Genomic DNA, 16,614 nt, shown 5'->3' with positions numbered 1-16,614 from the left:
GGAACTTGGAACCATGGGGGGTAGGTCCTGCACCCTGGGAAAAAGGATGCAGTTCCCTGTAGCACCCTGATGTATTCAGGGGCGCTACACATGTATCATTTCCTTTACACTTCCCAAATACTTGCCACTTAGTGTTTGTATATCACATAAAATCCTATTAAAATACATTTAAGATTGTGGGTATAATTCGAAAAAATGTGGAAAAGTTCACAAACAATGAATACTTTTTCAAGGCACCGTAATTAGTGATGAGCGAGCACAATCATGCTCAGGAGCTTGGTAATCGTAACGAGCAGTTGATGCTTGAATGGGCACGACTCAAGTACCTGAGTATACAGTTATGCTCAAACATTTACATACCCTGGCAGATTTTTTGCTTTCTTGTCCTTTTTTCAGAGAATATGAATGATAACACAAAATCTTTTTTTCCACTCATGATTAGTGGTTGGGTGAAGCCATTTATTATCCAACTACTGTGTTTTCTCTTTTTAAATCATAATGACAACTAAAACATCCAAATGACCCTGATCAAAAAGTTCACATACCCCAGTTCTTAATACCGTGTATAGAAGTTTTTGTGGTAGTTGAGGATGAGGCTCTTATTTTCTCAAATGGTAAAGCTGCCCATGCTTCTTGGCAAAAAGCCTCCAGTTCCTGTAAATTCCTAGGTATTCTTACATGAACTGCACACTTGTGTTATCCTCAGAGTGACTGAATGATATTGAGGATAAAGGCAGTAAAAGTGGTCGAGTAGAGCGGTAGGTCAAGAAAAAAATTCTTGCATAAAGGATTAGAAAAAGCAAATGCTTTAATATCCCTCTAACTGGCCACAATGCGTTTCGATAGTCAAAGCTATCTTCATCAGGTTGTGTAGAGGGTGTGAACAAGGAAGTGACATATATAGATAAGAATACACAATGATTGGATACAAAAAATGACAATGATTGGATATGGAAGATAACACTATTAACCCCAAAATTGCCACTGAAAATTAAAAACAACGATTGAAAATAAAATGACATGAATATTGACAATGGAAGATAAATAATGAAGAACAATATATAAATAATAATTAATAAATATAAAATATATAATATATAGAAAAATATAAATATATATATAAATATATATATATATATATATATATATCTATATATATACAATACAGACAAAATGTTTGGACATACCTTCTCATTCATAGAGTTTTTTTCATTTTCATGACTCTGAAAACTATAGATTCACATTGAAGGCATCAAAACTATGAATTAAGACACGTGGAATGAAATACTTAACAAAAAAGTGTAAAACAACTGATAAATATGTCTTATATTCTAGGCTCTTCAAAGTAGCCACATTTTGCTTTGATTACTGCTTTGCACACTCTTGGCATTCTCTTGATCAGCTTCAAGAGGTAGTCACCGGAAATGGTTTTCACTTCACAGGTGTGCCCTGTCAGGTTTAATAAGTGGGATTTCTTGCCTTATAAATGGGGTTGGGACCATCAGTTGTGTTGCACAGAAGTCTGGTGGATACACAGCTGATAGTCCTACTGAATAGACTGTTAGAATTTGTATTATGGCAATAACAAAGCAGCTAAGTAAAGAAAAACAAATGGCCATCATTACTTTAAGAAATGAAGTTCAGTCAGTCTGAAAAATTGGGAAAATTTTGAAAGTGTCCCCAAGTGCAGTGGCCAAAACCATCAAACGCTACAAAGAAACTGGCTCACATGAGGACCGTCCCAGGAAAGGAAGACCAAGAGTCACCTCTGCTGCGGAGGATAAGTTTATCCGAGTCACCAGCCTCAGAAATCGCAGGTTAACAGCAGCTCAGATTAGAGACCAAGTCAATGCCACACAGAGTTCTAGCAGCAAACACATCTCTAGGCAACAAGCAGAAGAGAATTGTTTGGGCTAAAGAACACAAGGAATGGACATTTGATCAGTGGAAATCTGTGCTTTGGTCTGATGAGTCCAAATTTGAGATCTTTGGATCCAACCACCGTGTCTTTTTGCGACGCAGAAAAGGTGAACGGATGGACTCTACATGCCTGGTTCCCACCTTAAAGCATGGATGAGGAGGTGTGATGGTGTGGGGGTGCTTTGCTGGTGACACTGTTGAGGATTTATTCAAAATTGAAGGCATACTGAACCAGCATGCCTACCACAGCATCTTGCAGCGGCATGCCATTCCATCCGATTTGCGTTTAGTTGGACCATCATTTATTTTTCAACAGGACAATGACCCCAAACATACCTCCAGGCTGTGTAAGGGCTATTTGACTAAGAAGGAGAGTGATGGAGTGCTACGCCGGATGACCTGGCCTCCACAGTCACCAGATCTGAACCCAATCGAGATGGTTTGGGGTGAACTGGACCGCAGAGTGAAGGCAAAAGGGCCAACAAGTGATAAGAATCTCTGGGAACTATTTCAAGACTGTTGGAAGACCATTTCCGGTGACTACCTCTTGAAGCTCGTCAAGAGAATGCCAAGAGTGTGCAAAGCAGTAATCAAAGCAAAAGGTGGCTACTTTGAAGAACCTAGAATATAAGACATATTTTCAGATGTTTCACACTTTTTTGTTAAGTATTTCATTCCACATGTGCTAATTCATAGTTTTGATGCCTTCAATGTGAATCTACAATTTTCAGAGTCATGAAAATAAAGAAAACTCTTTGAATGAGAAGGTGTGTCCAAACTTTTGGTCTGTTCTGTGCTGTAAGCAAATGTTGAATTAGTTGTTGGATTTTAAATTCGATTAAAATAAATTTATATATTTTGTCCTCTTAAGACCTTATGATTATTTAATCATAGTAATATAAGGAGACTGCATTAATGCTATCAAGTATTTAGGAAATTTCTAAATTTCATTCCGTTTTTAGAAATACATATAAAAAAAGATGAATTGCCTCAATTCTTGATCAAAATAGGAAAGTTCAGTCCCTTTAGAACACAAGATTACTGTTATCATGTGTACTAGGAAATTGATCTGACACATAGAGAAATGATAGCAAAATAATGACTGTATTATTGCTCAAAGTAAGCACCAAACAACATCGTCTACACTTCATATTGAAAGATACCTTTCAATGTGAGACTTTCAGGCTCCATACCTCACCACCCATTACATCTTTGATTGTGTGACTAACTTCAGTTTATAGACAATAATCTTGGCCATCTCATGCAGGTGCATGTCAATAAATTAGAATATCATCAAAAAGCTAATTTATTTCAGTAATTTAATACAAAAAGGGAAACACGTACAGTACATTATATAGCCTCATTTCACAGAGAGTGATCTATTTCAAGTGTTTATTTCTATTAATGTTGATGGTTACGGCTTATAGCCAATGAAAACCCAAAAGTCTTTATCTCAGAAAATTAGAATAATTACCACAAAGCACCTGCAAGGGCTTCCTAAGCATTTAAAATGGTCGGTTAGTCTGGTTCAGTAGGCTACACAATCATGGGGAAGACTGCTGACTTGACAGATGTCCAGAAGGCAGCCATTGACACACTCCACAAGGAGGGTAAGCAAACAAGAAGCTGGCTGTTCACAAAGTGCTGTATCCAAACATATTTATGGAAAGTTGAGTGGAAGGAAAAAGTGTGGTACAAAAAGGTTCACAAGCAACCGGGATTACTGCAGCCTTGATAGGATTGTTAAGAAAAGGCCATTCAAAAATTTGGGGGGATTCACAAGGAGTGGACTGCTGCTGGAGTCAGTGCTTCAAGAGCCACCACACACAGACATATCCAGAACATGGACTAAAATTGTCACATTCCTCATGTCAAACCACTCATAACCAATAGACAACGCCAGAAGTGTCATATGAGGGTCAAGGAGACAAAGAACTGGACTGTTGCTGAGTGATGCAGTGTATTGTTTTCAGATGAAAGTAAATTTTTAATTTCATTTGGAAATCAAGGTTTTAGGCGGGCTTTGCACACTACGACATCGCAGGTGCGATGTCGGTGGGGTCAAATTGAAAGTGGCGCACATCCGGCATCGCAGGCGACATTGTAGTGTGTAAAGCCTAGATGATACGATTATCGAGCGCAAAATCGTCGTAATCGTATCATCGGTGCAGCGTCGGCGTAATCCATAATTACGCTGACACGACGGTCCGATGTTGTTCCTCGCTCCTGCGGCAGCACACATCGCTGTGTGTGAAGTCGCAGGAGCGAGGAACATCTCCTACTGGCGTCACCGCGGCTTCCGTAGAATATGCGGAAGGAAGGAGGTGGGCAGGATGTTTACATCCTGCTCATCTCCGCCCCTCCGACGCTATTGGCCGCCTGCCGTGGGACGTCGCTATGACGCCGCACGACCCGCCCCCTTAGGAAGGAGGCGGGTCGCCGGCCAGAGCGACGGTCGCAGGGCAGGTGAGTGCATGTGAAGCTGGCGTAGCGATCATGTTCGCTACGCCAGCTATCACACGATATCGTACCTGCGACGGGGGGAGGGACTATCGCGTGCGACATCGCAGCATCGGCTTGCGATGTCGCAACGTGCAAAGCCGCCCTTAGAGTCAGGGGGAAGAGTGGAGAGGCCACAATCCAAGCTGTTTGAGGTCTAGTGTGAAGCTTCCACAATTAGTGATGGTTTCAGGAGCCATGTCATCTGCTGGTGCAGATCCACTGTGTTTTATCAAGAGTCAAGACCAAAGTCAGTGCAGCCGTCTACCAGGAAATTTTAGAGCACTTCATGCTTCCCACAGCCAATAAGCTTTTTGGAGATGGAAGTTTTATTTTCCAGCAGGAATTGGCACCTGTCCACACAGCCAAAAGTACTAATAAATGGTTTAATAACCACTGTATCAGTCTGCTTGATTGGCCAGCAAACTCCCCTGACCTAAACCCCATAGTGAATCTATAGGGTATTGTCAAGAGGAAGATGAGAGACCTCAAACCCATCAATGCAGATGAGCTAAAGTCTGCTATCAAAGCAAACTTGGCTTCAATAACACCTCAGCAGTACCACAGGCTTATCGCCTCCATGCCACGCCGCATTGATGCAGTAATTAATGCAAAAGAAGCCTCAACCAAGTATTGAGTGCATTTACTGTACAAATTTTCAGTAGGCCAACATTTCTGAGTTTAATTTTTTTTTTCAGTTGGTCTATAATATTCTAATTTTCTGAGAAAATTACTTTTGGGTTTTCATTAGCTGTAAGCCATAATCATCCACATTAACAGAAATAAACACTTGAAATAGATCACTCTGTGTGTAATGACTCTATATAATATGTGTTTCCCTTTTTGTATTGAATTGCTGAAATCAATTAACTTTTTGATGATATTATTCTAATTTGTTGAGATGTACCTATATATATATATATATATATATATATATATATATTTAATGTGCAACTATTTAGAATATGATTAGTTATGCAGATTTTTGTCATGTTATTGCATTTCACTGCTTTGCTCCTGGTGTTTGAAAAATCTTTTTCTTCCTGTATACTATGTATACTACAAACTGCAACTACGATGATGCAAAGTGCGGACACAGCCTTTGTCTCAGCTCAGAAGAGCTACCCTGGATTACAATGAGATCATGGTACAATGATACAATACAGCAGGTATAGCGTGTGAGTGCAGAGTTCAGAGCTGTGGCTGGGATTCTGGCTGGGGATGAGGCTGAATATTCATTCACTTAATTATCCGGCGCCTGCCCTATGTGATTCTTGTGTCCAAGGGCGTAACTACCGCAGTCGCAGGGGTCACTATTGTGACTGGACCTGGGAGATTAGGGGCCTGCGGCCGCCCTGCAGATCAGCAGCCAGCTCCTTTCTGTGAGAGAGGAGCTGTGCTGTTCTGTCGCAGACCACGCGGCTGCTACATGACCTGGTGCCGCCGCCTTAGGGTGTAGCGGCGGCAGCACCGGGCCCCCATCCCCCGTCATCGCACACGGCAATGATACTGCATCGAACAACCGGCACTGCTCCATGCATCATCATTCTGCCCCTGTGCCTGCGCGGGCACAGAGCGCAGGATGGGAGGACTCTGACCAGAGCAGTGGGGGAACGAAGACAGAGGTGAGGACGAGCGAAGCGTTGAAACAAGGAGAGGTAAGGATAGAGCAGCGGTGGTAGGAGGAGAGAGTACTTGTTGTTTTTTATTTTATAAATCAGTGAGAACACGGTGGCCAGAGGCCTGGGGTGCTGCATGATACTTGGAGGCCTGGGGGGCTGGCTGCATGATACATGGAGGCCTGGGGGGGCTGGCTGCATGATACATGGAGGCCTGGGGAAGCTGGTTGCATGATACATGGAGGTCTATGGGGTTGTATTATACATGGAGGTCTATGGGGATGCGTTATACAACATGAAGGACACCTTATACATGGACTATAAGGGTGCATTATACATGGAGGAGTATGGGGCTGCATAATACAAAATGAAGGTTTATGGGGCTGCATTATAATACATATAGGACTAAGGGGGCTACATTATAATATATAGAGGACTATGGAGGCTACCTTATACATGGAGGACTATGTGGTGCAGTATGATATATGGAGAACTATGGGATGAATTATAATATATGGAGAGCTATGGGGTGAATTATAATACATGGAGAACTATGGGAAATTCATTATAATAATTGGAGGGCTATGAGGGCTACTTTATACATAGAGGACTCTGGGGGTGCAGTATAATATATGGAGGACTATGGGGTGAATGATAATACATTGAGAATTATGGGAAATGCATTATAATACATGGAGGACTATGGAGGTGTTTTATAATATATAAGGGGTTATGTGGGACCCATTATACCATATGGAAGGCTATGTGGGGGCCATTATATTAGTATTTGGAGAATTATATACAAGGGGGGACAAAGATACAAGCAAGGGATGGGAACGATTTGTGCTGAGGGAGAAAGGCTCTTTCCCTCAGCACCCAGTTTTCTTATGCTCTGCTATACATCTTCTCTCAACACCCAGCTTTCCCATTCTCTGATATGGGAAAGCTGGGTGCTGAGGTAAAGATGTATAGCAGAGCATGGGAAAGCTGGGTGCCGAGGACAAGATGGATATCAGAACATAGGAAAGCTGGGTGTTGATAGAGGTATTTCAGATCATGGGAAACCTGGGTGCTGTAGGTAAGAGCCAAGTGTCAGCATCATTATCCTGTACCCCGAGTGTCAGTGTTATTATCCCGTAGCCCAAGTGTTGGTGTGCGTGGAGGGCGGGCCCACGTCAAAACGTTGCACCAGGGCCCATCAAACTCTAGTTACGCCACTGCTTGCATCTCTATTGTAAGTGCTTATTATGGTAGCCAATTTACTATAATGGATAGACATGGCAATGATGCAAATGTGCAAGACATCAACATGAATCCTCAATGTAACAGCGTCTAGAGTAAAAAAAAATCTAGCTAAATTGGTGATACAAAAGAGAATTATTTACAAAGGTAAAATAATGGATCAAGATGTAACACAGAAAAAGCATGTTAGATAGATGCCAGTATGGGAGAAAGGTGACACTGGGTGACACCAATGCATTAATCAAAATGTCAGTCTGACTCAATACCATTATTTGTATTATGCAGTGTATGGTACAACCTTACATGTCGCTCTTTATCACGTGATGAGTATTAGCATCTGTGCAGCAAATGTGTGATTTCATTCTGCATATAACAGGTGATGGTTTGGAAAACCCAGCAACTTTGTAGAACATATTCATTCCTATATCATAGCTTTCTGAAAGCGAAGATATAAGTATAAAACCTTTATACACAACATCATATCTTTTTATTTGTATATCCATTTATTGTTATTGCCACAAGCTGTTCTTGTTTACTTACCAGCTTATATATGATATTGAACAAATCCCCAAGAGGATGAGCCCCTTTCTCCTTGGAGGATAATGATGTGGAGATGTTACAATTTCTAAGACTGCAATAGGAAACACAGCTGAGTGCTGAAAAACAAACGTGCTCATATTTATTTTGCATTGGAAGAACTGATACCTTGTTACCATCATTTAAAAGCCACCTATAATTTCAGGTGATTTTTCATAATAAGCTATCATGTAGGCTCAAGAGGAATAACGTAACTTCTGGTCAGTATACTGCATGTCTTGTATCTTATATTATTCATGTTTTTCCCATCTGCATGTTCTACATATAGTTTTCAGTTGTCTCTGAGCTAGTGGGTGGAGACTAGCGGCGCTATGATGTCCTCCATGCACTGCGCACAAAGACATCTAGGATTACTGTTCTCCTGTTTCTCTAGAGGCTATCCTCATAAGCAGCAGCATTGTGGAAAATGGTACAATATTACAAAGATTCTGACTCCAAAACTCGCAAAGACTATGAACTCTGTGCAAGGCGTAGCTAGTATTCCAAGAACAGATTGTAATACCCACAGCAAGAGACACAGGAGAGGTAGGCCTTTGACTACATTTTGTGTCAATTTTAAAAATATTCAGCCTCCTACACTGGCACAGCCTATGAACTTATTGCAAGGACTATCTAGAATTCAAGGCAAAGATTGTGCATGCAGGAAGAAATGCAGATAAAAGCCTGTAACTCAATTTTTTGTCAATGGTAAAAAGATTGACACCTACCCTGGTACAGCCTATGCACTTATTGCAAGGACTGTCTAGAACTCAAAGGATTGATTACACATGCAGCAAGATATGGAGAGGAAAGGCTCAGATTAAATTCTGGGATAATTTAAAAAAAAATATCTGCCAACCAACCGACAACCTTTCTACACTGCTCAGTCTTCAGAAGTGTTGCATCGCGCCACCCTGCTGAGTGGTACAGTAAGATTTGTCTGGGGTATGAACTTTTTTGTTCCGCTCATGCAGTAGGCACAGTTTCACCTGCCCGACTATCTTGACCTTTGTGTGTGCCATCAGCAGCACGTCCACTTCCTCGTCCCTTACTGATGGCTGGTGCATATTAAATTATGGAGGCAGCTAACAGTGGTATTAAAAGGTAGACTGGAATGGCAATGTAGCTTTCAATAGACGTAGAGGATAGACTCTGATTTTCTTCAATTTTAAAAACGCTCTTAATTCTTGACTCTCAAAGTGGGCAGGAGGAATAGCAGTACAGCCAGCAACAGACATACATAAGACACTCTAATCAAAGAATGATTGTGGAACCAGGCATTTGGCCCACCTAGTCGACAAGGAGGCATTGCAATCTAGTCAGCAACAGCCAAACAGGAGAACCTCTTTTTTTGAACCATTTTTGATCAATGTTGAAAACACTCTTGATTCATGACTCCCAAAGTGGTAAAAGAGATGTATATATTAAAGTTACACTGCACACTCAGGTAGCAAATGAATAATGAATTTATTCAGAATCAAAAAAGCCAAGCAAAGTAATTGAACTCATAGAGGCAGATATGTAATCTCTGACGTTTCGGACAATGGCCTTATTCACAGATGGCCTTCACATACAGCCAAGGCACGGGAGCGCCGGCGTCCACATAGGCTCAGACTACATGCCACGGGCATTTAGGACTTTAATACCCACTTAACCCATCCAAACCTATAGCCACAGCTACTTCCTCTGGAACTATGAACTTCCCTGGGCAGGAAACTCTGTGAATAAGGCCATTGGCCGAAACGTCAGAGATTACATATCTGCCTCTATGAGTTCAATTCCATTGCTTGGCTTTTTTGATTTTGAATACATTCATTATTCATTTGCTACCTGAGTGTGCAGTGTAACTTTAATATATACAGTATATGTGCGGGGCCTTCCCCATCACTAACACCTCACCCCTTAACTAGTGTGCATGCCTTTCTTTCTATTATTGTAAAATAGATGTAGACAGTGTGAGGCCTAGCCAAAATGGACAGTAGGAATGGCAATACAGCCAACAATAGATGTACAGAAGACATTATCCCCATTTGCAATTAATTTTTAAAACCTCCTTAATTCTTAGCTCTGAAACAGGCAAAGGAGATGCAGACAGTGCGAGGATAAGCCAGGAGAAATGGAAATACAGCCAGAAACTGATGTACAGAAGACACTCAAATTCCAGTTTTGAATCTATTTTGAAAACAGTCTAAAGCCTGCTTTACACGTTATGATTCTGCATACGATATCGAATGCGATCGTAACCGCCCCCATCGTATGTGTGGCACGTTCAATTTTGTTGAATGTGCCGCACAAACGATTCACCCCATCACACGTACTTACCCGTCCATACGACCTTGATATGGGCGGCGAACGTCCACTTCCTGGAGTGGGAGGGACGTTCGGCGTCACATCCACGTCACGCAGCAGCCAGCCAATAGAAGCGGCGGAGGGGCGGAGATGAGCAGGACGTAAACATGCCGCCCACCTCCTTCCTTCCGCATTGCTGGCCGGGAGCCGCAGGATGCAGGTAAGATCTGTTCATCGCTCCCGGGGTGTCACACACTGCGATGTGTGCTACCCCGGATACGATGAACAACCTGACGTTCAATTCATGAGGAATGAGCGACGTGCGTGCGATGAACGTTTTACCGTTCATTCGCAATCGCACGTAGCTGTTACACACTACAATGTACCTTACGATGCCGGATGTGTGTCACTTACGACGTGACCCCGCCGACACATCGTAAGATATATTGTAGTGTGTAAAGTGGGCTTTAATTTCTGACTCAAAAACTGGGCAAGGATGTGCATTCACTATACAGTGTGTTCACCCATATCCCGTCCATCGCCATTAACTTGAGAATGGTGGCAGCAATAGAAGTGGTGTCTAGGTATAGTAAAGTAGCCATGCACTACGCAATGAAACCACCTTCAGCGCCACCTGGTGGAAACCAATAACGGAGTTAGCATTTTTATCTCGAAAACGGAATGAGATAGAGAAAAAAAGTGAATTAAAAAATTGTAGGGCATCATCAAACAATACGAATTGACACCTTGCATACAGAAATGCTATGATATGAAACCCATGAACCCCCAAAATATTAAATGCTGGTCAGGCATATGGCGCTCATTTAATTTTGATGCTCAAAGTGACCACTGTCAGCTGCAATGCACATCTGGACTCTGGACAGCATACTGTATCTTGCTGCACGTAGTATTTAGAATAAATTCCAGCATCCAGATCCAGTAGATTTTTTTAAAATATTTTTCCTTTATTCCAAAATTAGTTAAAAACAATAATAACCTTCATCATGATGAAGAGAGCATCACATAGCGTGTTACATTGGACGCGTTTCGGACAAAAAACCTGTCCTTAAACTGAGACAACACATAATACATCTGAACACTTACTTTTAAAAGGAACCACAGGAAGTTATGAAACAATCAAGGCTAAGCAAGGCCACCTGATGCAACAGGTAGTGGATCATAGTAACATTTACAAAACATTCAAAATTTAATTTCTTATATTCATACCCGTTGGTATTCTGCTTTTCAAAACCAGCATCCATTTTGCCTCTCGGCGTAATAATAAATCGGTTAAATCTCCCCCACGTTTAGATATATAAAGTGACTCAGATTGCCTCTATATATATGTAAAAATTGATGGGAGGCAGCAGACAGACTGCGTGTGGTGGTGTGACCAATGTCATATACGTGCTCCGATATACAGCGTCTTAGTGTACGAGAAGTATTCCCTACATATTGAATATTGCAATCCGTGCACGTTATGACATCTGGTTGGTGACACGTTTGCACAAGCATCTGTGATACGTCGTCGTAGGTCATGCAATGTTGGTGGAGGGGTCGCATACACCTGCTGTTTGATGTGACTCCACAGAAAAAAGTCCAATGGGGCCAGGTCAGGTGAGCGTGTAGGCCACTCCACACAGCCATCATACCTAATGACTTGTAGGAAGGTCTCCATGAGGTATCGCTTCACGTCCGCAGCCTTGTGAGTTTTACACGTTCTTATCATAGCATTTCTGTATGCAAGGTGTTGATTCATATTGAACTGATGATGCCCTACAATTTTTGTAGGGACAATTCATACCATGTATCCAGCTTGGATACCCAATACTATAGTTGTACAGCACAAAGGAATCATGGAGGATGGTGCTATGTTCAGCTATGTAATCCTTGACCCTCTGCCAAAACTTTTCTATCTTTTCCAGAGTACCCTGCAGGTACTAGGCAATGGGATTTTGTCCCAGACCTTTGATAGTATTCTCCTACCCCTATTGGTCCTGCTCTGTATATCCCTCCTCTCTACTCCTTGGTCGCGCAAAGAACTATGACCTCGGCCACTAACATTGTCAGATGGAAACCTTCTACTATGGCGTTGTGGCATTGGGGCGGGGACTTGAGCCTTGTGGCCATGCACCAGAATACTCAATCGGGCATCAATCACTGCTCGATTGACTACCGAGCATGTTCACCCATCACTAATTATTTTATTGAAGAAACTCTGCATGATACAAGATCTATAGAAAAAAAATTACCACGGCATAAGAAGGTACAGTAGGACCATCGCAGCCATATTTTGGCTATGTAAAATTAGAAGGTTTTCTGATTAGTAAAACTTTCATGTTCATTTACTCTTTCTTGCCAGAGTAGTAAGTAAGCAGACCTCTAGCGACCTCGCAAAAAGTATTCATAGTAAATAGGATATGTTGGCTGCGATGTATATATTATACATATATATATATATATATATATATATATATATATATAATATATATGCAGCTATTTCCCTTAGATACATGAATCTTCAACTTGTTTTTATCACTAGCTGAATATTCACAGCCATCGAAAACAGTACTTTATCTGCCATTTGCGTATTGGTACTTATTCACTTGAAAAGATTTCTCTAAATGTCACAATATGCAGCTATAGCTGTGGAAAATATGCAGTCATTAGGCTTGGTAAAAGATATCAATTTAAGAGATAGACACAAGCACTCTCCATTGAAACTGGATTTGTGATGGAGTTTTTTTTTTATGTGGAGGAATTAAAAAGATTGAAGCTAAATTAAACGTGTATTTAGATGTAATTTTAGTCTTAATGATGCCTTACACACAGCAACATCGCTAACCTATCGCACTCACCCTCATCGTTTGTGTGTCACGGGCAAATCGCTGCCCGTGGCGCACAATATCGTTAGTCCCCATCACACATACCTGCCTAGCGACGTCACTGTGGCCGGCGAACCGCCTCCTTTTTCAGGTGGCGGTTCGTGCGGCGTCACAGCGACGTCACACAGCAGGCGGCCAATAGAAGCGGAGGGGCAGAGAGCAGCCAAAGGAAAGACACGACCACCTCGTTGCTGGAGGACACAGGTACGGTGTTGTTCATCGTTCCTGGGGTGTCACACGTAGCGATGTGTGCTGCCTCAGGAACGACGAACAACCGAAGTCCACAACGAGCAGCGATATTATGAAAATGACCGACGTGTCAACGATCAATGATTAGGTGAGTATTTTTGATCGTTAACACTCGCTCGTAGGTGTTACACGCAACGACGTCTCTAACGAGGCCGGATGTGCGTCACGAATTCCGTGACCCCAACGACATCTCGTTAGCAATGTCGTTGCGTGTAAATAGGCCTTTAGTTTACATTCTTGTAAAGAACGGACATTTTTCACAATGCACCTGACACAATATGCACTTTTGTAAAATGATGATGCATAAAATCTGCACACTCTTAGGCCTCCGACACACTCACGTGAAAATCACGCACGTGCCAAGAGACACGTATTTCCCATGCGTGTTGCGTGCAGGTAAGTAAGTGTCTCTGGTACGTGCAGGCCACGTGTGTTCTCCGCATGCTATCCGTGATAACATACGGAGAACAGGTTATTTACATACTCACGTGGTCTTTCCTGTTGTCCGTGGTGCTGATCTTCGGTCTCCAGCCCTGCCGTCTCCCCGCTGCTGCTGGTGCCGGCTGCAGTAAAGTGAATATTAAATGAGAATAATGAGCGGCGGTCGGCAGCAAGTGACAGCAGCGGCAGAGACAGGAGGGCTGGAGAAGGTGAGTTAAGTTGTTTTTTTTTCTCTGACACGTGTGTTTTCTCCGGCGCGTGTCACACGGGACGTACGTGTGGTACGGGTGCGGGCCGTGTAACACCCGTGCTGCCGGAGAAAACACTGACATGTCAGCGTGTAGAAAACGCACACACGTACAAACGCACACGGACACACGTTCCGTGTGGTTTTACGTGTGTGTGCCTGCTACAATAGGGTAGCATTGCTGAACGTATCTCCGTGCCACCGGTACGTGCAAAAAATGGCAAACACATACCGGCGGCACGGATGTGTGTCGGAGGCTTTAAAGTTCCTGCTTTCCAAGTGCACTACCGGCTGCACACCCTTATCATTGTTGTTGGAAATATTTCAGAATCTCATTCAGCAGATTGATGGATAATCAGGACAAAGTGGGAAGAATACGCTTAGATGAGGAGTGAAAACAAGATAAAGTTGTACACTTTTGAATAATACAGATGAGATCTGTCCCAATTCATTTAACTCATTAATAAACCCATGTCTCCAGAAATGTAAATGCTAATAGATTGCAGTGAAATAAGTATTGAACACATCATCATTTTCTAATTAAAATTATTTCTAAAGGTGCTATTGACATGAAATTCTCACCATATGTCAGTAATAACCCATCCAATACACACAGGCAAAGAAATCAAACCATAGATGTCCATAAATTAAGTTTTGTGTAATAATGAGAAATGACACAGGAAAAAAGTATTAAACACGCTAACTGAACTTTATTTAATATTTTGTACAAAAGCCTTTGTTGGTGATAACAGCTTCAAGACGCCACCATGGGCTCCAACTATGGCCTCTGAGCTTTTCAGGTCTGGTGAATGCCTGGGCCACTCTAGCAGCTTCATTATTCTTTCTCTAAACCAACTGAGAGATTCCTTGATGGTTTGTTACACATCACTAAATGTATGGACAGCTACGGTTTGATCACTTCGCTGCCGTGGATTGGATGGTTTGTTGCCGACATAAGGTAAGGATTTCATGTCAATAGCAGCTTTAGAAATTTATTTACTTAGAAAATTGGTGACATGTTCAAAACCAATTTCACTCATTGTATTTGTCTGTATATATATATATATATATATATATATATATATATATATATATATATATATATGAGGAAAAAAAAGGAACAGTCACACACTGCAAAACCACAATTAATTCTACCTAATAAATATTTTTGGAGGTATTTAGAATATTAAAATGTCCATTGTAATACTAGCCCAGAGCCCCTTCACGGCAACCTCCTTTGCTGGGTCCTACGCTGAACTGCATCTTTTCTGGCCTTTAAAAACCTACAAGATCATCTGGTGAACAAAAAGGAGGCTAATGAAACTGGCGGGGGCTAGAGTGCAAATCCAGGAAAACAGAGCATCACTCATGCAATATACGATGAAAACAGAATGAAAACAGGGGTTTCCTTGCTGGTTTCCCACGCTGGTACTAACCTGACTTCAAACTGGACTGGAAGCACCTTTACAAATGTGAACAGGTGCGTATCTGTACGTGATGTGAAATATATGAGAAAAAAAAGGAACAGTCGCACACTGCAAAACCACAATAAATTCTACCTAATAAATATTTTTGGAGGTATTTAGAATATTATAATGGCCACTGTAATACCAGCCCAGCGCCACTTCACAGCTACCTCCTTTGCTGGGTCCTACTCTAAACTGCATCTTTTCTGGGCTTTAAAAACCTACAAGATCAGCTGGTGATGGAGGCTAGTATTACAATGGCCATTTTAATATTGTAAATATCTCCAAAAATATTTATTATACAGAATTTATTGTGGTTTTGTAGTGAGCGACTGTTCCTTTTTTTCTCATATATTTCACATCACGTACAGATACGCACCTGTTCGCATTTGTAAAGGTGCTGCCAGTCCAGTTTTAAGTCAGGTTAGTACCAGCATGGGAAACCGGCAAGGGAACCCCTGTGTGTACATATATATATATATATATATATATATATATATATATATACATACACAGTATATATAGCAAGATGGTGATTCTTCAGGCTGCATCTGCCTGTTCACATACCTCCATCCATGTGTGTGTCCCATATGTTATATTGGTGTCTGTTTGTTTGGCACATGGTAAGTGTGTGGAGGCTTCTGTACCTCTTGAGGTTCAGGATGGAGGCAGGAGGGTAAGTGCCCGTATCAGAGCTGACCGTTTGATAGAAATCCAAGAGGGTCAAAACGTCGTGGAAGACGTGTCGCTCACAGTGTTCTACTCACTTGTATGAAAGTAAATATTTTTTTGCATCATATTCATTGAGAGTGCAGTGAATCTTTTTTATTGCCATTTGATTGAAGACACTGTAAAAATGAATATGAGTGGCGGCGGTGCATGTGCAGATTGATTTTTTTTTTTTTTATCAGCGCATGCACTGCCACCGATTCTAGTCATTTCCTCAGTGTACTCAGTAAATTGGCGCTGGAAATCATGGAATGTGCATGCGCTGATTCTGGCGCCATTTTTATTAAAGAGTTTGAAGAAAATTCGAAAATAATACTGTGCATGTGCTGCCATAGTGTTAATTACAGCGGCAGAAGGGATAAATTTAAATAGAGGGGAGGCAGGCAGCCAGGGGAAGTATCATTACTGAAGACCCAACTCACACAGTCGCGCCCCGATGAACATGCCAGTCA

General features: G+C 41.7%; 1 protein-coding gene across 2 annotated transcripts in view; it reads right to left on the bottom strand.

Annotated features, from left to right (window-relative positions):
* ADTRP (androgen dependent TFPI regulating protein) overlaps positions 1-16,614 on the bottom strand; it is a 101,458-nt gene that overhangs the window by 55,040 nt on the left and 29,804 nt on the right. For both annotated transcript variants that reach the window (XM_075316451.1, XM_075316453.1), the window contains one exon: positions 7,821-7,936. In XM_075316451.1, the coding sequence (XP_075172566.1) occupies positions 7,821-7,936 (116 nt within the window). The remainder of the gene's footprint in view (positions 1-7,820; positions 7,937-16,614) is intronic.

Source organism: Anomaloglossus baeobatrachus, chromosome 6, assembly GCF_048569485.1.
Source record: "Anomaloglossus baeobatrachus isolate aAnoBae1 chromosome 6, aAnoBae1.hap1, whole genome shotgun sequence".
Lineage (NCBI taxonomy): Eukaryota > Metazoa > Chordata > Amphibia > Anura > Aromobatidae > Anomaloglossus > Anomaloglossus baeobatrachus.
This window is presented reverse-complemented; position numbering and strand designations above follow the sequence as displayed.